General features: G+C 44.0%; 1 protein-coding gene across 2 annotated transcripts in view; it reads right to left on the reverse strand.

The window, feature by feature from the left end:
- LOC140074888 (mitochondrial import inner membrane translocase subunit tim16-B-like) overlaps positions 1–27,179 on the reverse strand; it is a 98,049-nt gene that overhangs the window by 5,664 nt on the left and 65,206 nt on the right. Inside the window, exons 10-28 of one of the 2 annotated variants that reach the window (XM_072120174.1) lie at positions 19,018–19,072; positions 17,635–17,692; positions 17,401–17,546; positions 16,647–16,745; positions 16,257–16,367; positions 15,612–15,708; positions 14,508–14,683; positions 12,112–12,217; positions 11,417–11,503; positions 10,339–10,481; positions 9,860–9,964; positions 9,660–9,745; positions 9,408–9,549; positions 3,938–4,027; positions 3,731–3,847; positions 3,515–3,650; positions 3,349–3,440; positions 3,000–3,086; positions 1,729–2,276 (exon numbers count right to left, since the gene is read on the reverse strand). In XM_072120174.1, the coding sequence (XP_071976275.1) occupies positions 2,271–2,276; positions 3,000–3,086; positions 3,349–3,440; positions 3,515–3,650; positions 3,731–3,847; positions 3,938–4,027; positions 9,408–9,549; positions 9,660–9,745; positions 9,860–9,964; positions 10,339–10,481; positions 11,417–11,503; positions 12,112–12,217; positions 14,508–14,683; positions 15,612–15,708; positions 16,257–16,367; positions 16,647–16,745; positions 17,401–17,546; positions 17,635–17,692; positions 19,018–19,072 (1,939 nt within the window). In that variant the 3' untranslated portion in view covers positions 1,729–2,270. Of the gene's footprint in view, positions 1–1,728; positions 2,277–2,999; positions 3,087–3,348; positions 3,441–3,514; positions 3,651–3,730; positions 3,848–3,937; positions 4,028–9,407; positions 9,550–9,659; positions 9,746–9,859; positions 9,965–10,338; positions 10,482–11,416; positions 11,504–12,111; positions 12,218–14,507; positions 14,684–15,611; positions 15,709–16,256; positions 16,368–16,646; positions 16,746–17,400; positions 17,547–17,634; positions 17,693–19,017; positions 19,073–27,179 lie in introns of those variants that run through there. The other variant, XM_072120177.1, reaches the window with a different exon arrangement.

Here is a 27,179-nt window from a genome sequence, read left to right on the forward strand (position 1 = left end):
TCATCGAGACTACACCTCGTGGATCTCTGCTATACATTCGGATCCGGACCTCTTGGTCTCGTAGGCAGCAGCTCCTCTCTTCACCAGCACATATATGACATGCCTTTCATACAAATATACCAGGTGAGGGTAGGACATCACCACATAGAGGCCTCCGGTAGGACATCACCACATAGAGGCCTCCGGTAGGACGTCACCACATAGAGGCCTCCGGTAGGACGTCACCACATAGAGGCCTCCGGTAGGACGTCACCACATAGAGGCCTCCGGTAGGACGTCACCACATAGAGGCCTCCGGTAGGACGTCACCACATAGAGGCCTCCGGTAGGACGTCACCACATAGAGGCCTCCGGTAGGACGTCACCACATAGAGGCCTCCGGTAGGACGTCACCACATAGAGGCCTCCGGTAGGACGTCACCACATGGAGGCCTCCGGTAGGACATCACCACATAGAGGCCTCCGGTAGGACATCACCACATAGAGGCCTCCGGTAGGACGTCACCACATAGAGGCCTCCGGTAGGACGTCACCACATAGAGGCCTCCGGTAGGACGTCACCACATAGAGGCCTCCGGTAGGACGTCACCACATGGAGGCCTCCGGTAGGACATCACCACATAGAGGCCTCCGGTAGGACATCACCACATAGAGGCCTCCGGTAGGACATCACCACATAGAGGCCTCCAGCAGGACATCAGGTACACACAATTAGATACACCACATTGTGTGGTAGATACACCTCATTTTTGTGCAAGTCCCACTAGCACTTCAAGACGTGGGTTGTAGGTGACAACAAAGGGGACTCCGGGTGGCTCTGGAAATGTGATTTCTGATGGTACTTGGATGATAATTCTAGTTTAAAAATGTCTTTTGGCGCCTTGCAAGGTGTTTATTTCTGTCTCTAGTTTTGGACCAAATGCAGGGTTTTTTTTATGTGTTTGGGATGGAAACTCTCCAAATCTGAGGTATATTGGGTGGTCAATTAGTAGTTTAAGGTACAATGAGGTTTTGATTTGATTATCCTGTATTTTGATGACAGTATTCATAAGATTTATTTTGGTGAATGAATAGTTGAGGGTCAGATTGACAGTGAGAGGGAACGCATAAAGCATAGAGGTGGGTCTTGGGTACAAGTTTTTGATAACATTTGACACTCAGAACAAGGATCAATGTGTCATGTGGATTTATGTCATTTTATGATGGCTCCTCAGACCTGTTGGGGTCATCACTGGACCAGATCTCCTCTCCCTAAGTGCTACAACATTTACTGCTAATAGTGTTTACTCTTCTGTCCTTACATTGATTGTTCTGTTTCTTATCACTTGTCTCATTAACCATAGTGTCCATTTGTGTATAAATTAGTGTTTTATTCAGAGGTTGTCTATACCCGGCCTGATCATACTTCATCATACTATTTAGTTAGATAAAAGTTGAGAGTCCTCAGTTGTTGTTACCTTTTATTGGCTATTTAACCCCTGGCTGACACACGGTACAATTGATCTTTAGGTTGTACAAGGGAAAAAAATCTGTGGGTATGTGATACCTTCTAAGGTATCAGATACCCTAATCTTTCTCCATGACCTCAGGGTCCCTTCCAGAGATCCCCCCTGACCTTACTGCTTTTATCTGGAGAATCCAGGACTCTGCACCATTGACCTTTTAGCCGATGTTATATTTCGCTTTCACCTCATCCATCTCAAGCAGATCTGGGCTCAGGAGACGCTGTGATGGTTTAAAAGTTTTATTATAAGTATAAGGCAAACCCCGCTCTGCAGGGCACAACTGGCAGTGCCACAAGTGGTCCCTGTGTTAGTAAAACATATGGCTTCTATATCAGGTAAACATTAGACAGAGTTTTACCTGGGCATCTTATTGGGTCTGCTCCCTGATCGACACCGGCTAGTAAGGAGGCCACTGGACAAGAAGTCAGAAATAACATGTAAACCGATTAGTAAGGATCAGGGTGCCACCGCTGTGCTTATAACACCACAATGTGCGCACATGAGATGCCAGGACTATAAGAATGGCACCAGGAGCCGGGGCATGCTGTGTGCCCAGTGCACATGCTGCATCCGTCCCAGTGCTATACAATGATCCAGTTTTCTGGTGGGCCAGGAATGCTGGGAGTGTGTAAACAATTGGCCTGAGTTTATTTTTCCCTGGGTTTGGAATGTATCAGAAGCAAAAAGCCGCCGTCCAAGACATTTCCAGTTACATGGGAGAGAGGTGAGGGGTGAGCAGGCAGCCGGGGTTACCGGAGGTCACCGCTAATCCTGAAAGAGACAAAAGGCAGACTTGTAAGGAGAACAAAGCGCGATTGTGCAGAGGTCAGCGTGTGCTGCTCCGCTACATGTATGTACAGGGATATGCAGAATCCTACTCTATAATGTACAGTATAGCCATATAGTCCTGTATATAAGAAGCATAAGGGAACTTCTTCAATATAAAGCACAACTAAAAAAATTGTGTTTTCCAACAATTTGCAGCAGAAAATCTTCAGTATTTCAGTCCTATAGGAAAATATTATAAGGGACAGAATCACATGAGGGTTTCTGATCACTCCTTGTGTCAGCTACAGGTGATTATATGTGTCCCCCTATGTCACAGACACAGTACAACTCGTGTATGATAAAGGCTGCTTGTCCAGGGAGCAAAGTATCTGAAAGCGGCAGTGTATCCAAGCTTAGGGTCGCCTTGGGTTAAGGAAAGGAGAACCTACAATTTACGTGTCTCTGTGGACTGGCCAACCCACAGCTAGGATTTCCATATGAACCATGTCCCAGATTTAACCCCTGACTAGTAATGAATTCCAGAATCACAGAAGTTTCCTATGGACCTCCTTATAAAATTTGTCCTGCATTTTGCAGCTATCGTCTGTCCAACATTGTTGATGTTATTTATGACAAAGACAGATGTGACCACAGCCCTTTGTCCATTTACTAGGTATCTACAATGATATAACATGTTATGTGATTATCACAATGTTATGTACTCACCCACTCATCCTCATCGACGCCTTCAAATGCATCTTGGGGCAGCGGATCATCTCGGTTCCCCAGTTTGGCCACCATTGCATTCAGTAGCTGGAGTATAGAGAGCACATTCACGTCAGCTGGTCCACACTACAGATTTTACCCTTTACTTCTACTTTTTACATCTACTGACCACAAAACTCATCGCTTCGGTGTTTATAGAAAATGATAAATCTCTTTCTACCTGTGGCCATCACTAGGTGGCGCTCAGTGCATATGGATTTATACAGCTATGATAGAATTTATGTTATGCGTTGAGCTCCCCCTTGTGGAGACTGCAGGTAATCCCTTTGTGACTGTGTGTAGGTCTCACCTCCTCCTTCTTCTGTTCGTCTGTCTTCTCTTGAAGGTACACAGAAGATGGCACATACTTCTTGGTAGGCGCCTCCTTAGGAGCCTGGCTCACTGAGGGCAGATGAAGGTGAATGTTACATTGTACATAGATCCCATACAGTATCCAGGTTTTGGGCATCACTTACCTGGAATCATGCCCTCAGGGCAGAGGTTGATGCTCCGCTGTTGCTTGTCTTTACCACTCAGCCACTCCTCTGCTGTAAGTGCCGCCTCCCAGGTGACACGGGATGGAGGGAATACATCATCTTGGAAGAACTCTTTCTAAGGAGATAATACAACACTCCAGAAGACTCTTCACACTGTTATAATCATACAACCTACTGACTGCCAGCAGCACCCACCTTGACGCGTGGCACCCGGAAAGCCACAGGCTCAGCCGAGTTATTGCAGAGACGGATGGCGCGCAGGATCTCCACATCAGACACGGCGCAGTCCACCTTCCGCAGGTACTGGAAGCCCTGGAGTTGGAAAGAACAGTATTCAGATCCCCATTATACCTGTATATACCCTGCAGGGCACCAGCTATATCACTGGACGTAAGGACTCACCTTATGTGGATCATTGCAGACAAAACTGTTACATTCCAGAAAGTAGGGGGACTCTGCTATAACCTCATAGAGAAACACCCTGGTGTCACCCTAAAAAGATCAAAGGCACAATCAGGGCTTCAGTAACACATGATGAAACATATAATACTTTACTTTATTATCCCAGAAGGGCATTTAAAGTGTCACCTCAGCAATACATAAAATTGACAAGACAGCACATATATAAAAAACTCACATAAAAAGAACACATATACAATAAGACAGAGTAAAAACACCAATACACAAGGTAAATAATTAGTTAAATAGATTATAAAAGTAATAAAATGGAACCCATATTTCCAATAATCTTAATTTCTAAAGCATTCCTATGTTACCCCTAATTGCGGTATTTGACAGCTCGAGAGCGGCCGGTATAAACGATTTTTTAAATCTCTCCGACCTGCAGCGCAAGAGAATAAAACGGGAGCTAAAACCACTGACCTGTGCCTGCAGCACGCCATGCATTGGATGGTCTCTATTATTTCTAATTTTTTCCAATTTCCTTAATATCCCGCACTTTACGAGTTTTTCCCATCGATCAAATTGTAAACCCACTATCGAGGAGGCTTTCTTAATTATTTTATTCATCTTTTGACAGTCCCTACTAGAAATGCAGTTGCCCCAAGCCACTAGGGCAAATGCAAATGCGCTCACCATAACCGTATTATAAAAACTGACCAACATAGTCCTCTGGATGTCAAATGCTCTTAGTCTACGTAAAAAGAATAGATTACTATTAGCACGTCTAGAGACCTTATCAATATGCTCATGCCAACTTAATTTATTATCAATGATTACGCCCAGATATTTATAGCTACCAACCTGCTCCACTTCTGTCCCTGCTATAATGAGCGGTTTGGGCATAACGCCCCTTTTTCTTGAAAAATCTATAACCAATTCTTTCGTCTTATTTACATTTAATACGAGACCATTTAAGCTGCACCATTCAGTAAAGGTATTCACTGACTCTCGATATTCACTGTCGTCCCCCTCTGTGATACAGCCCACCATTACCGAATCATCCGAGTATTTCTGTAGAAAACAGGCCGGATCATTTTTCCTAAAATCAGAGGTGTATAGAATAAACAAGAAGGGAGCTAACACAGTACCCTGGGGGGCCCCCGTACTGCACACCACCTCATCAGACCATGTATCACCCAACCTGACCCTCTGTGGTCTGCAGCGCAGATAACTCATCAGCCATTTAATCATGGTCGGTTCTATCTGCATAAGCTGCAGCTTCGATTCTAGCAATGCTGGAATGATCGTATTAAATGCACTGCTAAAGTCAAAAAAAGTCAAACATACCTCTGTTTTGGGGGATTCTAGATGGGCACATACTCTATGTAACAGATTAATTAATGCATCATCAACTCCCAGCCCACGCCGATATGCAAATTGTAGTGGGTCTACAAAATCCTTCACTACACTGGATAAGTGCCGCATAACCAGTCTTTCTAAGATTTTCATGACCACCGGGGTCAGCGCTATTGGTCTGTAATCGTGTAATGTTTTCGGTCGAGGAACTTTATTCACAGGAACTATGACCGAAGTTTTCCATAAGGTTGGCACTATTCCACATTGTAAGCTCATATTAAATAAATGTGTAAAAACCTCACCTAGCTCTCTACAGCATGTTTTCAAGACCCTATTATCTAACATATCTGGGCCTCCAGCTTTACTAGATTTTATCCGTCCTAATTCTAGTACCACATCCTCAACTTTAATCGGTGGCATCATCTCCTGTTTTCCTTCCTCGTAGTGTTCCCCCACCGTATTTAAATTTACACCATCCCTTACATTACTTCCCAGCACTATGGAATCACTCATATCATCAAAACGATTAAAGAAATTATTCAATTCGTTGGCCTTCTCTTTATCCCCTTCTGCCCCCTCAGTTCGCGTTGGTATACCGGTGATTAGTTTTAAACCCTTCCAGACCTCCTTTGTTTTCTGCTCAGACAACTTATTTTCTAATCTCTTTTTATATGCAGCTTTACACTCTCGGATTTTCTGTTTAACATCCTTCAATAAGCTTCTATAGGAGTCCTCATCCCTAACCAGGAATGCCCGCCTCTTCAACCCCAACAATTTCTTAAGTTCTCCGGTCATCCATGGTTTGTTATTTGCAAATATTTTGACCCTTTTTACTGGCACTATACTGTCTACGCAAAACTTGATATAGTCAGTGACCAGGGTAACGCTTAGATTTACATCACCCTGAGCTTCACCACATAGCAACTCCCAGTTCGTAGTTGCAAAACAGCATTGCAATTCCTCTTCCACTGACCCCGACCATTTACGTACCACCATCTCCTTAGAAGGGAGTCTTTTTAGGACCGGGCGATATCGTGGTTTAAGAAAGATCAAGTTATGGTCAGAATTTCCCAAGGGTGACAGTGTCACAGATTTGTAAGCATCAGTAATGTTAGCATAGAATAGATCAAGTATATGTTCTCCTCTAGTCGGCCTAGTCACATACTGTGTTAACTTTGACCATACACCCGCTTTCCTAACGTGGTTGAAATCTCCAGTTATGATCAATAAAGTATCACTGTATCTACCTTGTAGTTCACCAACCACATCCTGAATTACTGTAAGAGCCGCATCGTAATTGGCTGATGGTGGAATATATATACCAACCAAGATTACAGCCGAGAACTCCCTCGGCAGATAGAAGGGCCTCATCACCAGTGCTAAGATCTCCACATCTCCACAGCAATATTTAGTTCTCACTGTAATATGTTCGGCTAGACACCATCCCTGATTTACATAAATAATAATACCTCCACCTTTTTTCTTCCCACTACTTCTACAATCCCTATCTCCCCTGATCTGGGTGAAACCTGGTACACTAATCAGGCTATCCGGGATCATATCGTGCAGCCATGACTCAGTGAAACACATAATACAGCACTTCAGCAATTCATTATCATTCATGACCATAGAATGTAACTCGTCCATTTTGTTACTTAGAGATCTTACATTTCCAGTTAACACCGACGGGACAAACGGTCTCATCCCCCTCATTTTCTGTTTACACTTAAAGCCTGCCCTTGTTCCCCGAAACGGTCTCCTAATTTCTTTTGGTATATCTTTACACTTCATATTCCTCCTAGGTATAGATTTCCTAATCTCTAAGAGCACGTAACGCGTAAACCTAATTCTACTGTTCTCTATAGATTGCATATACACATTTTTCCTTTCCTCCCCATAACTGTAAACCCCGGGGTTGAGATTCCCTAATCTCAGGCCCATATTTTTATTCACTCCTCCAGATTTCATACTTCCATTAACCGTAAATGGATACAGGCAAAGGGGGGGGAAGTTGGTCTCCCCACTAGTCACAACTATATCTGCATTTTCCGATCCAGTCCTTGACTGACAATGAACAGCAGTAGCAGCGCTGGTTTGCACCTGGACCTCCTGATTCAGACCGCGGTACAGGGCCATAGGGGGGCAGAACAAGCACCCGCCATGAATGGAGCCCAAGAGGACCCCCATCCTCTGATCGAGGTAGCCCAGACTCTCCACAGCCTTCAGAGATAACTCACCAGGTAGACCTAGGCAACCACGGGCTGAGTCCAGTAGCAAAGACCACAGACAGAGCGGGACGATTCCGCCCACCCCCAGTACAAAATACAGAGGCAGAACAAGACTCCACACTCTGAGTGCCTGCCAGACCTCATATTCCCGGACGCCCCCGGACCCCATTACAGGGCTGACTGCACCAGTAATTGGTACTATCAATTCAACCTGGGAGATTTCCCTCCCCAATTCGTTTGGCCGCACTTGGAGACAATCTAAGACACAGGGATCCTCTCCTCCCATCCCTAGGCATCGGCTCATCCTCCCCCCACCCGGTACCCCATACCTTAGGTCTAGACGTTGGCGGTCACAGTCCAATTTCATGTCTGATGTCTGCACTCGGGATCAGTCCAATACGAGATACAGCAGGTCTCGAGGTAGTCCAGCTCTTGGAGGTAGTCCAAGAATTAATAGGGTCAAGCAGTCCCAGGTTGTGAAGGGAGGGGAGGGGGGTGAAAGATCTCAGACAATCCCAGATAGTCCCGATGGAGGGGGGTGGGGGCTTTCTTCAGCAGTCAGAACAAAAAGCGGTGGGCACGGAGGACCTCCAATCACCCAGGCAATGGCAGCGGACACGGAAGATCCCGGCAACAACAGCGAGGACGGAGGCACCCTGGCAATCCAGGCAGTCCGGACAGCGAAGATCCCCAGCCGACTCAGGCAGCGGCGACACAAGATCCTGGATCCCCAACAGTCCACGATACAATCGGTGTGAAAGAAGAATCTCCAGCGATCCAAGTACGCAAGCAAGGTACAGGACAGAACAATTGACAGGAACGGCAAACAGGGGGACGGACAGACAGGCAAACAGGGGGACTGGCAGACAAAACCCCTCACTCCCCAGCCGGAGACAGGGCCGCTGCACCTGCAGCACGTACACCGCAGCCGCAAACAGCCCCGAGCAAACTTCACAAACCGCGCCGGCCGCAACACACGTGGCACCCCGCAGGACAACCACACCGGGAGCAAGGAGGAGAAGCGGGGGGGAGGAGGGGGCAACAGCGTCCGGACTGCGGCACCAGAGACAGAGCAGAGTGACGTGCAGCCGCTTCCGGCGCACTACATGAGACTACATGTACTAGAGAGGTAGACCCTATAAATGTCCATCCACAGGCTCTACACTAGAAAACATATCAGCCGCACTTAACCACATTAGATAGAGGCAATGGCAGCACTTGTCGGCTCACTCCATGTCATAAGTGCTAAGTGCTCCGGACACACACTGGGTGCTGTAGTACAGATATCAGGAGGAGTTTAGGTATCGCTAGGGTGATATTGTTAATAGGACACCACTTAAAGAAGTTCTCTGAATAATTCCTACCTATCGAGAGGAACCGCAGTGATCACATGTAATAGGTGGAAAACCTGGCAGAATCCCTCCGGGACCTCCGTCAGGAAAAGTGAAGAATTACACAATATCCAAAGAAAATCTATGGACTAGGAGTAACCAAGGAGGTTACCCAATCGTGTGTGTGTAACCTAATAATAATAAATCCTTTATTTATATAGTGCACACAGATTACGCAGCGCAGCACAGAGCTTGGCAAATCGGTCCCTGTCCCCAAAGGGGCTCACAATCTAATCCACCTACCAGTATGTTTTGGAGTGTGGGAGGAAACTGGAGGACCCGGAGGAAACCCACAAAACACTGAGAGAACATACACACTCTTAGCAGATGGTGACCCTGGGACATGAACCCAGGTCCCCAGCGCTGCGAGGCCGTAATGCTAACCACTAAGTCAGCTCCTAAGTTAAATAGTAACGTTTCTGGAAAAATCTGGATTGTATAAGAAATCTTGGATTGTCTCATGAATACGATAACCATTCAGCTTGCAGTACCTACCTTTCCAGTAAGTAGTAGGAGCCCAGTGTCAGGGTCATAGTAAGGGATAAGTGTAGAAGGTGATACATCAATGCTGACAGTAGCGATAGGACCTTGTGACAGGTCCTGTGTACTGTGCAGGGTCAGCTGGCGCTCGCTGCGGCTGTGCAAAGTAATAGAAATTATGTCATTTTCCTTGCATCACATATTCCATGTACAGTAGTGATTATACATTGTGCATTATACATAGAGTGGATAGCAGGCCGCTCTCACCTGTCAAATCCCGACACCAGAAGGTATTTGCCATCACACACCCAGAGAATACGAGCTCCTCGAGCGCCTTCAGGTCCCGCTCCCTCCTGTGAGAAGATTTAGAGATACAGTCACATTAGTCCCGGATTAATATGGCAGACACACACATACTGTATGGATAAAAGGGAGAGGGCAGCCGCAGGACCCGCGGCCGCTCTGACCTGCTGCGCCTGATTGGAGACGCGTGGCTCGTATATACGAATGCGCTGATCTTTGCAGCAGGTCGCCAAGTATTTTCCATCTGGACTCCATGCTAGAGAGAAGATCTGTAGAAGATAATAGGTCATTAGATTTCACTGCTTTTGGGTGGTTTGTTATCCAACTACTGTATTAACCCATAAACAGCTGTATATATACAGCAATTGTCCCTGATATTGTGTAGGTCCATTGTGCTGGCAGCTCTAATCACCAAGGATTGGACTCCACCGGACCTTGGCTGATGTTCTCTGGTATCTGGCATAGGACTAATTCATCTCCCATAGATTCATATTTACTATAATTTTTTGGTCCTGTCCCCTACACCCCATTCCTGAACAATTGGGGAAATGGATGATTTCTATAATATCCACATTACAGGGCGGTGGTGGTCATAATATATATATATATAATATGTATACAATATGATGTAAAAAGAGGTCACCTGATCTTCATGACCTTGAAGGGTAAAGACATTTTTTTCAGTCTTCAAGTTCCAAACCCTCAGGGTAAGATCATACGAGGAGGAGACAAGGATATCGGAAGCGCGGGGGTGGAATCGTACCATATAAATCCTCTCATTATGAGCTGCAAAATAACAAAAAAAAAAATCAATTTGTTATCGATGGGATTATTCTGGAAACCACATACTCCTCACTTAGTTAAATTTAGATATATTTTCGCTCCTTCTGCTCCATCAGTGAAATGTTATGAATAAGAACTCCTCACTAGAGGGCGCCAGTGATCAAACCTTAAAACCCTGGGGGCGATAAAGGGTTAACATGGAAATATGCTGAGAAAAAACATTTGTTTTGTGCATATAGTGAGCCTATTCTGCATGTATTGACATTGGGAGGTGTGTAGAGCACCCTCTTTTGGGTCTGTCATTGTCTGGGGTGATCCGGCCGCCTCTGCTGGTCCAGGGGCATTCCACAGTCATGGACATTCAATAGCGGATAATGAACGATCACCTCATTCCTATGTCAGCTCCATGGGTGTGATCTGATATGCCAACTATGTCACCTACAATCATCACTTTGTTGCAAGTGACTTTCTATGGGTCCTTTAAAAATACTAAGATTGATGGTGCAGTATGTAAGGGCAAACTCTAACCCTAAGAAGTAATAGAGAGGGCTAATTTGATTTTAAGATAATTTGTTGCACAATGATTTTCTATATTGAAGATGGTCAATGAATCCCTTGATATAAGAGTGAATGAGTGAATGACAGACACACTATTGTATATGGTGGAATCTCTCCCCCAACAAAACATATGGGGGGCAAAGATGTTTCAGGCAATTGGATTTCAACGTGTCCAATCCTTGGCTTCCATTCCCAAACCTATTAGTCATTTATTACATATGGAATAGATGTCAAAGATGGAAATCCCCCTATACAAACATGCAACCTCAGCCAAGCAGAGCATGCATCTGTATAAAGGGGTGTATTATAGACAAGCTGATGACTGAATGAGCAAAGGGCCTATAGAAATCTGAATATTATAAGTACATGCAACTTCTTACCAGCAAGAACAATCTGGGGTTCAGTCAGGGTCACCTTGATCCCATCCCGTGGGATTTCCCACACCCGTATACGACCATCCTCCCCTCCTGTGAGTGAAATCAAAAGTATGAATAATTACAACACCAGTGTAATAAAAACCTGATGACTCATTACATTCACTATCAATTTTTACTAATGATCATTAATTATTTATTACCCCAATTAGATCTTTATGACACTTTAGCACATGACATTTTTGCAGTTCTTCATACATTTGGGGAAATCAAATCTGAAGGACCATAGAACATGTCCAAGTACTTATTCCAAAATACCTCTACAGATTATTGGGGGTCCAACATGCTATAAACTTACCAGGCAGCTGAAAATATTAGGATGCTTCAGTGAACGCTGCTTCGATTTCACAGGCCTGTTGTGTCAGGTCTATTTAACACATGACTTACAGGCACTGCCACTGATCTATGTACAGCGCTGTGATCAGAAGACTGGGAAGCAGCTCTAGCACTGGCTGAACTCTGCAGTCTCTATAAATAGTAGATGTGCAGAGATACCAGATGTCACAACCCCACTGATCTATCATTGATCACCCTACCCAGAGTATAGGTGATCAATACATAAATCCCGGAATACCTCTCTAAAGATTTTGGAAACCAAAGGTTATCCAGACAATAAGAGAAGAATTACTGTGTTGTCTTACCAGTGACCAGCCTATGAGGGTTAAATGGGTCCCAAGTGAGATCTGTGACGGGAACAGAGTTCTGTACGGTGGGCAGAGTGTCTGGGAGACGTCCGGGCTGAGAGAGCTAGAAGAGACATACAATACCCGCAGAATTATACACAGCCCCATGATTGCAGGTTATACTCTATGTTCCTTTACTTCGCTCTGCATATACTCTGTCATTAGACTCTTACAAAGTTTCCGGTTCAGAGAAAGTTTTTCCTGACCAGATCTTTACATGTCACTACACAAAACTTCATTCTGTTATATTGACTTAAACAGGTCCAATTGTGTGCTGCTTAGGTTCCTAACACCTAATCTTTTGCTCACCTGTTGCCACCACTAGGGGGAGCTTGCTGCATACTGCTATGCAATGCATCAAAAGATTAAAGGGCACCTACCACCACGATTCTACCTATGGGACTCTACCTATGGGACGTGAGGATAGCCCTTTTTGGGCTAATCCTCACGTCCCGGCTATCTTTAAGAAAACTTTAATCGCGGGACATGTACAATTTTTTAAGCGGCTAATGGGGCATGGAGTAGCCGGACATGAGACTATACGTCGCGGCTACTCCACGCCCCAGTAGCCTCTTTTCTCCGCCTACCATTGCATCTTCGGCGCGCAGCTCTTCGTAGCTGTGCGCCCTCGTCCGAATACCTGTCCTAGTGAGCAGGGCTATCCTTACGTCCCATTCATCCACCTACCACCCGATCTACCTTTATAGGTAGAATCGTGGTGGTAGGTTCCCTTTAACCGATATGCAGTAAGCTCACTAGCTCCCTCTAGTGGTGACTGCAGGAAGCTGAATTTTATCCTTTTTTTATGCCATTTTGAGTTTCAGAAAAAAAAGTAATCTCTTGACAGCTAAATATGTATACTAAGAAATTAATAATAGAAGTTTGTACCTTACGACTATATGGTGGTTGCAGACATGAGGAGGTGTTCCCTAGTAGTGAAGCCATTTTGGTTGACAACAACTGATTTGCTGTTACTGCTTTATATTATAATGGTGATATATGTGTGTATATATATATATATATATATATATATATATATATATATATATACACACACACACACACACACTGTACTCTTCAGGCCTTGCGGGGCAAAAAGAAGATACAGAAATCTGTCTTCTATTAGTTCTGGCTGTGAGGCTGTGAGGAATGCTGATAGATCTCCACACATACTCATCGCTCCTGAGCTAATGAGATTAGAAATATCTGTTCCTTCAGATGTCCTTAAATGGACCGATTTTTCCCTGCTGACCCCTACCAAGCATCTTGTCAAACCACTGAGCACTTATTCTCTTTCCAATAAGTATCAGACCACCGTTGCAGCAATCCGGGTACCACCAGTAATGTCCACCATGTAATTGTTATATGATGAGCCAGTTTATTTCTCAATAGATCCCAAGGAACTAGAGCTCCAAATCCTCTATACATAGAATTATTATGATAAAATTCTTCCTGCTTGTAGTTGCCAGTAGGGGTAGCTTAGAGGATTAATAAAAGGGTATGTTGTGCTGCAGCTTCAAAGGCTGTTACACTGTCTCCCCTCCTTTCAGCACACAGTGGGAGGGGGGAAGTGCTCCTGCACACAAGCTGTCACTCTGGTCCAGAAACTACTACTTCTGCTCCACACGCCACTAACGTCACTCCCATCAGTCACTTGGCCTGGTTGCAGCTTAGTTTCTTGAAAGTAAATGGGGCTGCTATGCTATATTTGGTACTTTGCTTTGTAGACTCATGTCCGGGTACTGCTCACCATTAAAACAGCTTATATTCCTGATATTGATTATCTATGCTGTTAATAAGCAAGCAATCAATACATACATTTATAAATGCCCCTTTAAGATTTACCTCTTGTACATCAAATATGGCAATATGCATGAAGCTCCCCCTAGTGGTGACTGCAGACGGCAGAATTTTAGCAATTCTTTCTATGTCTATGCAGATAATAAATCAGCACAGTATTTGTGGTCTATGTAAGGCTACATTCACACGGGCGTATGATTTCTCCAGTCCCGTATTTACGTTTTTACGTATGCAGCACGTATGTAACCCGTATTTTATACGTCCCCATAGACTTCTAGGGCATACGGAACTGAAATACGGGAGAAAATAGGACATGCTCTATATTTTTAAACGGCCAGTATACGGTACGGTACGGAACGGAGTGAACAACGGCAATATAAATGGTCAGACGTATTGTCCAGTGAAATGAATGTGGCCGTATGTAATCCGTAAAAAAACGGTACGGTACGGATACGGCCGTTTTCATACGTCAGTGTGAATGTAGCCTAAGATAGTATACAGGGTATAATGGAACATATATAAAGAAGTCTTCCTCCTTTATCTTATTCTCATACCTCCATTACAGCCACCTGACCTCCAGCAACAGCCAGCGGCACTGCCAGACGCTGTTGATTGGCACAGAAGCCATCGCTTTCTCCTGGTGTACTCTGGCTCACACCTTTCAGGTTGGTAATGTGATTGTCACGGTGGAGTACAACACCCTGGGTATGACGGAGGCGAGAGCTGGGACCTGGGATGAGCAAATAAAGAGTCTGTAATTATTTAATTACAGGTACATAGATTTACCCCTGACATTACAGTGAATGAGCGGCAGGATTCATAGCAGCCACTTATATTTTAAACATGCATGTTAAAGGGGTTCTCCACCTGTACATAAGATATATTTACGTGGAGGTCTACTGGTGGCCGGTGTGGGGAACTGCAATTGTTTTTTTATATTAAAGTGACTTCCAGCTTTATTCTCAGACCCCTTAGTATAGGTCATCAATAACGTTCAGCATTTTTCGGACTATAAGGCGCACCGGAGTATAAGGCGCACCATCAATAAATGCCTGCTAAAATGTCTAGGTTCATATATAAGGTGCACCGGATTATAAGTCGCCACCTGATTATAAGGATGAATGACCTGCAGGTGGCAAACCTGTGCACAGTTCAAGGCAGCTGTTGTCTGTAAGTATGGTTCATATATAAGGCGCACTGGACTATAAGGCGCACCTTTGATTTCTGAGAAAATCAAAGGATTTTTAGTGCGCCTTATAGTCCGAAAAATATGGCACAATCTTATCAGCTGCAATACCAGACACAGCCTATAAGCATAAGTGGCGCTCTACTTTGAAAAACAGTAGACTGTCTTTGTGTCTTATTTTACACATCCACTTTGATTTAGTCAGTATAAAATGTCTCCTTTAGTGAGTGATTTGATACTGTGTTTTATCTCTCCAGGACTTGCTGCATGCGCTGGCAGATCTACTTCCCACCAGAGACATGGACTGGGAAGAATTCCGAAAATAGCTGCGCAGCACTAAGTAAGTGGGTTAATTCTCTATTGTTTGATCATAGTGACACTTGGAGAAGTTCTGTTTTCGGCTCCGGGGATACGAACGGTCACAGCATGCCGAGACTCAGGATAAAGCCACAGCTCACTGAGCAACACTTACCCAGAATGCTCTGCAAGGAGCGCTGGCTGGTGCTGGACACGATCCCACTGGATGGAGAGGTGACCGAGCTGGAGGGAGAAGACACAACACTTCCATCCTGGGAGATAGAACGTGAAATTATTCAATGAAAGTAGGTCTCAAAAACATGGATATATGATAAACAGATGACAGTTTTCAGATACACAGTTAGGCTACACGCACACGAGCGTACAATAGAGGTCTATGGTGCCCCATCATGGATAAATGAGACATAGATAGATATATCACTAGATGAGAGAGAGAGAGAGAGAAAGACAGATAGGAGATAGATTTGAATTAGCTAGATAGATAGATATATGGATGGCGGCACGGTGGCGGAGTGAGTAGCACTTCTGCCTTGCAGCACTGGAGTCCTGGGTTCAAATCCCACTCAGGTCAACATCTGCAAAAGAGTTTGTATGTTCTCTCCGTGTTTGCGTGGGTTTCCTCCGGGTACTCCGGTTTCCTCCCACACTTCAAAACATACTGTTAGGCTGTTTAGATTGTGAGCCCCATGGGGACAGGGACCAATTTGACATGCTTGTGCAGCGCTGCGTAATCTGTGTGCGCTATATAAATAAAGAATTATTATTATTATTATTATTATTATAGATGCCATATACATACACTTGGTTCAGGAGATGCAATGTTCGGTTCTGGGTGGTTGGTGACTTTCTCTTTGCAGGGCAGACATGTTGGGGGTGATCTTCTTGCTGGATTTAATGAGACTTTTTCTACCTGGGGATAAACATTATATAATTACAGACATGGATAATGGAAGTTTTGCATAGTATGTGTGTCATATATAATCTCTGCAGCAGGGAGTGTAAGAAGAGTTAGAAAGATTGTTAGCTCTTGTGAGCTTTTGACCACGTTTATTATTCTGTAATGTCTTATTTTGTTTGTATGTGTCCCCCATTATCTGCACAGCGCTGCGGAATATGGCGGCGCTATATAAAGAAGGGGTCTCTGTTATTATTATAACTTTACCTTTATCCAGCGTTACACATCACCCACCTGTTTATCCTCTCCGGCCCACCAGCTCTGAGATGATAGTGCTGCCGTGTACCCCGCAGTATCCGGGAACAGCTCGCTGGAGAACTCCTGTGCCGCTTGCTGGTGGGAGAGAAGATTCCATAGTATTAGTTAGTATTAGATAGGGCGAGACAGATTATGTGTGATTGAAAGCTTCATAATAACTGATATATGTCTAGTGCGCTAGTTACAGGCAGGAGATACTGTAAGTCTCCCTATTTACATGGTGAATCTGATATACACTCTCATTATCTGTCTATCCGTAGCTATTCCTTTCAACACCCTCACTCACACGCATACTTGACTTAGCAAAAACATGTGTCCCTCTGGTAGATAATTCTAATGGTGGCTTATCTCTTGTAAGTAAAACATGTATGTCTGGTATTGCTCCCAGCTCAAAAGGAAATTTTCGGCAAAAATGTGAGGAGATGAGGAGCATCTGCGGAGAAATGCCTTCAGTATAATTACATCTGAATCATTACAATGATAAATCTATACCAGACCCGTGACCTGTGGGCGTGCGCAGACTTGGAATCAATATAACGTGACATACGTGCGAGACTTCTACTGAAATATGGTGAGACAATAGCGGATCCCACAGCGGTCACATATTGATTTACATGGGTATACGCGTCATACACAACCCATGAGATCTGTGCACAGACATGGCAGGCAATGGCCACCACTGACAGCCTATGACCCCATAGAGATGCACAGAGCAGATAACCCGTGGTACCTTGCGTGGGACCGTATAACTGATAGGGATGATGAATCTGTCTGTTAGCTGGAGAAGACGTAGGACCTCCGAGCCCATGACATCAAGACACAGCTTGGGGGCCAGAGCCAGGCCGCGAGACTGCTGCTCGGTGACGCACTGCGAGACTGTGGGATACAGAGACATGACTTATATGGGAGCGCTGTACATTGACGTGTCACTATAATTGTACAATAGAAGAAAAAGTTTTCTTACGTTGTGCAAGAGCCGGCGTTTCTGTACCGACCTCCATACAGTACAATGTCCCTTCACCCTTAAAATGGAAAAATCAATGCAATTTGTAGAAGGAAGTTATTAAGGGGTTAATTAATAAGTGCAACAAGTTTAATATACTTATTTAGGATCCTTCATTATTAGGACAAGAGAAAGAACATTTATTGCCCCACAGGACGAGGCAGGGATAACCATACATTATTTCTATATAGGTGTAATGCCCCTTTCTACCTGTGGAGGCACTGCAGGGAAAGTGATCATAAAGAGGACACCCTGTTATCAGTTTATTCAGGGAGTTCTTGTAAAAAAAAAAAAAAGCTGGTTGTGTCCATCCCTGTCTACAGAATTAGGGTGATGCCACACATGGCGTTTTTGGTCCGTTTTTAAGCATGCTTTTTCAGTCTGTTTAAAAACGCATCCGCTTTTGACCATGTACCATGCGTTTGGCTGCTTACAACCTGTGTATCTATTAAGATAATTGGGAAAAACAGACGCGTCTTAAAAACTTATGTGTTTTTTAAACGGACTGAAAAAGCACGCTTAAAACGGACTAAAAACGCCACGTGTGCCATCACCCTTAGGATTCCCCAAACCCTGCCCTATCTGATGCAGCAGACACTGGGAATCAACCAAGCCAGTGTACAGGTCTACAGTCCCACTATACATGTCTATCTCCCTATTTGCTCTGGAAGTGGCAGCCATGCTTGTGGATCAAGGAAGAACGTGCTAGATATTCTGTCCAGCTGTACCTGGGGGCAGGAGGCATGTTCCCGTTTTCAATTTTAGAGGAGATATTGCTGAATATAATGGTGGAGAAAGGAGACTTGGGCTCCCTGCTACGGCCTTTACCAATGCTGCGCACAATTGAGAATGGGAGGTATCTTGTGATGATGTCATCACACCTGCTGGCCACACGCTGCCGTGCCATTATAAGTGGGGGACTAAGGGTGATGCCACACATGGCGTTTTTGGTCCGTTTTTATGCAAGCGTTTTCAGTCCCTTTATCAATGCATCGGTTTTTTACCGTTTATCATGTAAACGGTTAAAAAAAAGGATGCGTTTTTCAACGGACTGAAAACACATGCTTAAAAACTGAAACTTAGGAGGCATATTTAATGGAATCCTGTTTTGGAGATATGTTTAGGTCCCACATATAGATACCCCTTAAAATACAATTTTAATAATTTTGGGAAGTTACGGCGAAAACCATCTGACAACCAAACTACGGATTTCACAGAGGTTGTCGTCAAGCTTTCCTGGGCTCCTGAAAAGAAAGATTTGTACTCTGGGAACCACAAATATTATGTATAGTAACACAACTAATCGAGATCAGTCGCATCTTCTTCAGTTTCTTGCTCTTTTACCTGTGCAGCCAGTATAAGGAGACCAGTGTCTACATCATAGAGAGGGATGAGGAGTCTGCGGAAAGAAAGGAAATCTGGTTACTCACAGCTGTAATGCCCTCCAGGCCCGAGCCCCCCATCTGCAGCCCCCCTCCAATTCCCCATCTTCTGCACAATATAGGAAGACGAAACATGATATACCTCCAGGAGGAGAAGAAAAAGCCCCTTATTCCACCCACAGATGTTATTAACTACATATGGAGCTCACTCCAGTCTGTGCACTGACATGAATCCTCCAGCAGGGGGCAGAGGAGGTCCATCCTACCCCTCTTCTCCCCTGCCGCCTGTAATAATAGTTATATATATGGTGTGAATGGTTGGGGGCGTCACGTTGGCTCGTGGACATGGATCACTCCCTACACGCAGCATCCTGCAAATGTAATGTGGATACAAGAAAAGCCGCGGGTGAACGTCTCCCAAATTTTATTTGTGTTGGACAGAAAACAGGCTTCACAAATGTTATCAGTATTACTATGAAATATGACAGAAGTAGCCAGCGGTTATAACACGGCTTCCTCTGTAAGCCCATTATCTCCTATACTCAGCAGCACAGGCAGGGAGTGGGGTCTAAGACAGGAGAAGTGAGCGCCTGCAATCGTCTGTAGCAACCAATATCTACTCAGTTGTGGAACACATGCAAAAATACATCGATTAGTTGCTATGGGGTCTACTTTTTGTGCACTTACTGTACAAATTTTATTTTTCTATTGACAGAGCGCTTAAAAGAGGTGTTCTTTTCTGTGGTGTCATTTTTTGGGCACATACGTTTCTTTTTTTATCACTTTTTAGAATACGGTATTTGCGTGGAGGGATTTGATGAGAACATTTTAATTTTTAAAAAAGCATTCACTATACAGGTCCAATAAAGCTTCAGTTTAATTGTACAGATTATTTAGGGACTTGGCGATACCAAATATGTATTTTTTTTTATTCTTGCTTTTTTTTCTTATATATACTTTATTAGAAAGTTTTATGGAAATGTGATGTCTTAGGGACTTTATTTTTTACAGACTTGGGCTTGAACAAGCGTTCGTTCGATCAAGTCACGAACTGCTTGGTCAGTTACAATCAGATCCTGACAGAAGCAGGATCTGACGTGCCAGGGCATTGGGCATCTCCGGGGTACACATTGGACCTTGGGCTGCCAGAGGATCCCCTGTAAGCAGCACGGGAATGGGGGGTTAGATCCAGGGAGCGGACAGAGACATACCCCTGACATGCTATGGTCATGCTTGTCTGTGGTGTGTAGGGGGATTACTCCAACGATCATAAGAATCTCAACCTACAGTGTTGCTAGAAGCAGGACGTAATAGTACAGCAGTTTTCATGAAGTCACTTAGTGCAGCAATAACATTTATTTGCAGGAGGAGGTTAAATATGGATGGGAGAAATGAAATATTGTGGATAAAATGATTTCATCATAAAGTTCTTGGACCTACAACAATCAGCTTATATATCTGAAAATCTGTGACTCAAATCAATGTACAATATCCCTGCAGCGCCACCACAGGGGACACTGAGTATTACACTCTGTCCATTCAAATGAATAGGATGTTCTTGTAAGACAGGAGAAAGGGTAGGTCCTCCAGGCACTTTGTGTAACCTCTGTTCACTCTGATCAAAAGTTGAAGCTCCTGAACAATCTTTGTATAAAACTGAATTTGGGGCACAAGACAAGACGTCTGTCTGTTCAGGAATTGCATTGCCAACATACAGTGTAAGTATCCTAATCCTGACCATACACCGGCACAGTGGGCACAGTGTTATCCCATCCTATAGGACTTCTCGTGATGGGACACTGGTGAGACCCAAATATAAGTTGGGAAATCTCTGTATATGGTAATGATGTGCATGTTTTCCTCCCTCAGGAAATGCTTCATATTCATGTAAATGTGGGTAAAAGCTGGTTGTAGATGTAAACATTTAGCGTAAGTATTGGATGCACTACTATATGGCGAATGGGGAAGATTCGCCAAAAGAACAGTAGAGTTGTGAATGTCTTATCTTTCTGAACCATCAGCCCTTGGAGCAAAATAATAGAGGATTATAGGGGTTATCCTGCAGGGAATTTTTATTCCATTTGTTAAAAATTAAAAGGATCAGTACTCTCCTTACTATTCCACATCTGGTAATACTGCTAAGTCAATCACTGCGACCAATGTTTGGCTTAAATTTTTTTGGATCAGATTTTAAGATGGCTGTACGTCTCAAAATCTGATGGGTAACTGGTCCCTTCTTTACCATAGGGGCTTACCCAATGTAGTTTACCACTGTGTGGCCGCTTGCCACAGTTCCAGTTCTTCCTCAAAATCTGCCACGTGAACAGGGTTTTAGTGGTAATTTCTTATGTGTCAAGGGGGAGAGTGGCCAAGGAGAGCCCGGGCATCTCTGGGGAGTAGTGTTAAGGGGACCAAAGTGCAAAGGCCGGCGCCAGTTTCAGATCAACTTCCTCCCATGGTTAACACCTGTTAACACTTTAAATGTCGCTGGCAAAGTCACCAGTGACATGCAAATAGCTTCGGCCAAGCCGCTTTGGGGAGGTTCATTGCTCCCCAATGACATCATCATCAGGCGTTTCCGTCAGGATAGTGCTGATGCGCAGTAGTTTAAATGCCACTGTTGACTTTGCCAGTGGTTTTTAAACAGTTAACAACTGTAATTAATGCCAGCACTGATCGCGGTTGTGCTACTGGTTCGGGTTTGGTCGAACTCAAATTTCAACAGCTCCGCTCATCAATACTGGTGAGTTAGGTATTGCTTGAGTCTTACATTAAATGGGTTGTCCAACCTCGTTGCTCCGTAGACAAATGGAGCAGACGGCTGCGCATGACCCTTCTGCTCCATTAATCTCTACGGAGCTGACGGAGATCGGTGAGTGCGGCGCTCTGCAATTTCCATCAGCTCCGTAGAGATTAATGGAGCAGAACGTTCACGCACGGCCGTCTGCTCCATTAGGACCCCTTTTTTTGTGATCTGCGGCGGTCTCAGCACTGAGTCCCTCAATGATCAGCAAGTTAGGCCCTATCCTGTATCTGGTGGATAGGGCCTAACTTGTCTTCGTGGGGAAAACCCATTTGAGTGCCCGATTTTTTGCTTCTTTGGAGACTATATGCAAATTGCTTGAGCTTTGGTTCTTTCCGTGCACTGGATCATTGCTACAGGAGACGGTGAGCTGCCATGATTTCTATTTGAACTATATTCACACCAACAAAAATACTGGTATACCCTCACACTATAAGGGGTAAAATGTCTGGTAAATGGAAAACTTATAGGAACACAATAGAAAAATCTGACACATTACACAAAGCCCAATTCAGACGCCCCCTGTAGTCCTGCACTAGACATAACACTAGTCCCATTTAACCCGCTTTTATAATTTTTTTTTTTGTTCGGACCACACAGAAAGCTCAAATAACCCAAAAACAGAGTGTGGATGTTGTTTCACAGAAATACGTATTTATTCACACCTTTTGGGCTACGCTAGAGGCTGCGAGTGTTGTCCTAGGATGCTAGATCAGGTCACACGGAGCATTAAAACAGCAAAAACAGTGGGAATCAGATTTTAATTGAGTTTTTTTTTTTTTTTACTGCAGCGGAGTGAGGTCAATGAGTCCAGAGGGGATGCAGGGACAGGGAGCTCTGTTGGGGTCTCACAGACAGTAGAGTCTCTCGGAGGGGATCCTATGTTATCCTCCCTGCAGCAGAGTTTAGCCGTTTCCTGCTGGGCCTCTTCTCCATCGTAACGTCACCCCACACAGACCTCTCTCACACTTACCCTCTCTCGCAGATCCGCCTTCCTCTACCTCTGCTCTAATCACCCCCCTACTTCTCCTTTCTTCTTCCCCCCCAGGGCTGGGAAATCTTCCCCTAGAAAAAACCAGGCCCGTGGGAAGTCAGTCCTACCACTCACCCACGTTACGTATACTCGCCAGCAAAAAATCCTCCCCATAAGGAAATCCCTTAACACTTTAAACCATTTCTCTCAGAATGACGAGTAATAAAAATGTGCAGTATATTCAGAAGAAAAAAAAAAATTCTCATGTTCTTGACCTTTGGGCATGTATCCTTCTAAAATCATGTGAAGTTGTGCGGATAAAGCGGCGGCTAAACAAATACCATGTAAATTAAACAAATATGAAGAAGCCTGGGCTCATTAGCGGTCACCGTGGAGACGGGTTAGCAGTATTTTGAGGCCTAGCGGCTGTAAAGTGATGTTTTATGTTTACATTCGCTTCGATGTGAATGTGCACAAGACCCCGGTCTAATCGACCTAATGTTTGTGACTGAAAAGCTATACCGAGGCAGTCGGCCATTTTTCAAATGACCCCTTTAGGTCTAGCAGGAATTCTCTCACACATCTCGCTTTCTCTACTGTCAAACATTAGTGGAGAGATTTATCTCTGGAAATATCTCCTGTATAGCGGGGGGCGTGAGAGAGGAAAGGAAATGGAATAAGAAAATGGATGTCTCAGTGAATAACACAGGGAAAAACCATGTGAGAGGGATGAAAACAAACTGTGAGAAGAGGAGGCTGACAAAAACTATGGAGAGAAAACAAGATGGCCGTCACTGTCGTTTTTTTTGTTCTCAGAGAAATTGCTGAGTAATTTCATTAGGGGTACATTATGTTATATCCTGTAAAAATAGATTGCCAGATAGATAGATAGATGTGTATAGTTTTCCAAGATGTCTGGAACAACCTACCTGCCAATGTCTTGAAAATGCACCTAGAAAAATTCATACAGTTTTGAAGGCAAAGGGTGATTCGTTGTCAGAGTTTCACTCACTAAAATTGTCCATTTGAAATGTTCCTCATTCTTGTACTATTAACAGAGAAAACAGACCCCTCATTGACTTTAAATGGCGTCTGTCAGGGTTCTGTCGTAGTCTCTTTTTATGTGACAGAACTGCTGACAGAATCTCCTAGGGCAGTGTGAACATGTCCTTATGCCAAGCTCATCTATCACTTCACATATCAGTGAATACACCATAGAAACGCCATTCTAGATTTCTGTGTATGTTTACTGATGGTCCAGCTTGGTATTCAGAGAGACAAATGACCCATCACCTACGTGACATGTCCGGGGGAGAGGCCTCTCCTATACACTAGGTATATATACTAAACTGACATTTATACATGTATACCAGATGGCGCACAGCTACCCATAGCAATCAATGCAAACACCCCATTATTTGCCTGCAGAGGCTTCCCTACATGAGGGCCTATGTCAGTGTAGTACATGTCACATACACCCATCTTGCCTCCCAGTATAAATTCCAGGCCTGGCCATCAGCAAACATCCATAATAGAATATTACTTTATGGCCATACACTTAGGGATCCCATATGTCTCAGTTTCCCTTTTTCTCATTAAATCTCAGGCAAATAATTGTTATCTCTCAGTAGTTTAATTGCTTAACAATAAGATATTAACATGGCAGCAATAAACAGGTTGTAGTGATTTATCGTATGTGATTTGAGGAATAAAAGGAAGTAGAAACCAGATTATATGTCTTTTTTATATGACATTATATAAAAATTTAAATAAAAAAATCATTACAAAATATAAATCGTCCTCTCAGTCAGTACACAGCTACCATGGGATACCAAGTGTTGCAACAGTGGGAAATAGAGTGCAAGCTCTATGGCCCACCAGAATTTAGGAAGTTGAACCCTGTATTCTGTTGTAAGGCCCTAGTCACAAAAATGTCCTTGGTATCCAAAAGCTGAGAAAAAATATAACATGATCGGAGACTTAGACCTGTAAGGAGCCCGATGCACCCATTGACATAATGGGGTCAGTGAGGAAATTGACCATTGGAATTTGGGTGAATAAAACTTAACCTTTGCCTCACTTTTTCAACAAACTTTGCAGAAATCAATATTACATTGTGTATGATGAGCATTAGTGCTGTTTTGGGGCATTACTCCATTTTTTATTTTTCAACATCTTTCCCATTTGCCCTCACCTGAGACTTTCATGTAATCTGACATCTCTGCTAGCAAGATGGAATTGAGCTGAAAGAGAGTGGAAGTAATTGGTAAAAGAAGCACTGTGCTATGACATTTCTTTCATTTCATGAATAAAATCTTAAAGGGAACCTTTCACCAGGAGACCCATTTTTAGCACTCCCCCAGTCCCCACAGAGCATAGTACATACACTGCAATATTGTTATATTGTACCTTTCATTAATAGGAACTCGTCCCCTGGGAGTGGCTGGAAAGGAGCAGTCCCCCCTCCCCCCCTTGGGAAACTGCTCCTCCATGTGTCCTTTTCAAATATATGAATAACTCCCCTCACTCTGGATTGGCTGTAGAGGAGCAGGGGGCGTCGCTAAGCCAAGTGATGGGTTCTTTTCATATATTTAAAAAGGACACATGGAGGAGCTGTTTCCCAAGGGTGTGGGGGAAAACTGCTCCTTTCCAGCCACTCCCAGGGGATGAGTGCCTAGTCACACAGCAGATGGTATTGAAAGGTGCTATATAAATTTTTTTTTTTTCTGTAAAACCTATTTTTTATACAAAAACACATTGGCAGTGTATGTACTATGCTTTGTGGGGACTGGGAGAGTGCTAAAAATGGGTCTCCTGGTGACAGGTTCCCTTTAATATGATCTTATTATGAAAGTGTATTGTCAAATGAATTGCAGCACAGATTTATGAACATAGGAGGAAGATGTCATACAATTCTGCGTAACAAGGTATACATATTATAGTTCTGCTGAGAAATACAGGAAAGCTGGGTAAACCCCCAGTGACAACATGGCTTTATACAGCCTGCTCACTACTGGACAGAGTGGTGGACCGTGGTGTGAACAGAGCCTAAACACCTTGACGTCTGACCTATAGGCCTGTATCAGTCTCTCACTCCCTATTTCAATACAAATGTCAGAAAAGTGGAGTTATCTCCTGTATAAAGGTCAGTTTAGTCTACCTCCTCTGTACAGATGACTTCACACAAGGCCGGTGTTTTGTCTTTGTAAGGAAGACGAGTCTGACTTTCAGTAATGTGGAAATATGGCTTGAACTGAGGTACACACTATCAGGGAGCAAATACAATGCACCATGGCCCCAATTCTAGGGAAGGAAACATTATATATGACAAATGCCTCTTCCCTTTCTTAATCTTGATCCTAAATGTTGCATAAAACTATCTAATATGTCATTACAGTGGATTTCAGTCAAGTCTTTTGGCTTTGCAAGTGCAGGCCAAGCCTCTAATGAGTACAACTGCCTCCTGACTAAGGCTCTATGTACACGTCTGTAAATGGCGGCCATGGACCAGCTGCAAATACGGTAGTTATCTCACGGCTGCCATAGAGGTGCATTATGCACATGCATGGAGCAGTACAGTGAGCACAACGTGTCTTACCGCACCATACCAGAGCATTGCGGCTGCGGCGCAAATGATGGGGCGGGTCCTGTTTCTTCCCGGATCTGCGGTGCGGCCACTCAGCTCCCTATGGTAAGAGCATTCTCCACCCGGCTGTGAGCTATGGCCCATTGAGCACACGGAAGTGTCAATAGATTCTTAAAATTATTAGCCATTTTCATGCCTCTCCAGAGATGCTCAATTTAGGTTTAGGTCCGAGCTCTGGTTGGGTCAGTCAGGAATGGTCACAGAGATGTTCTGAAGCCTCTGCGGTGTTATTTTAGCTGTGTGCTTAGGGTCATTGCCTTGTTGGAAGGTGACCGAGGTCCCAAGCGTTTCATCCAGGATATCTCTGTACTAGGCCGCATTCATCTTTTCTTTAATTGCCACCATCATGTTTCACTGTTGGGTTTGTATGTGGCAGGTGATGAGCAGTGCCTGTTTTTCTCCACCGCTTAGAATTAACACCAAAAGTTCAATCTTTGTCTCATTAGACCAGAGGATCTTATTATGGAGGCCACTGTGCTCTTAGAAAACTTGAGATGTGTAGAAATTATTTTGTAATCTTGGCCAGATCTGTACCTTGCCACAATTCTGTCTCTGAGCTCCTTGGGCAGTCCCTTAGACCTCATTATTCCCATGTGCTCTGACATGCACTGTCTTACATAAGTATGTGTGTGCCTTTCCTAATCAAGTCCAATCAGTTTAATTAAACACAGCTGGACTGCAATGAAGGAGTAGAACCATCTC

The sequence above is a fragment of the Engystomops pustulosus genome, chromosome 8 (genome assembly GCF_040894005.1).
Source record: "Engystomops pustulosus chromosome 8, aEngPut4.maternal, whole genome shotgun sequence".
Taxonomy (NCBI): domain Eukaryota; kingdom Metazoa; phylum Chordata; class Amphibia; order Anura; family Leptodactylidae; genus Engystomops; species Engystomops pustulosus.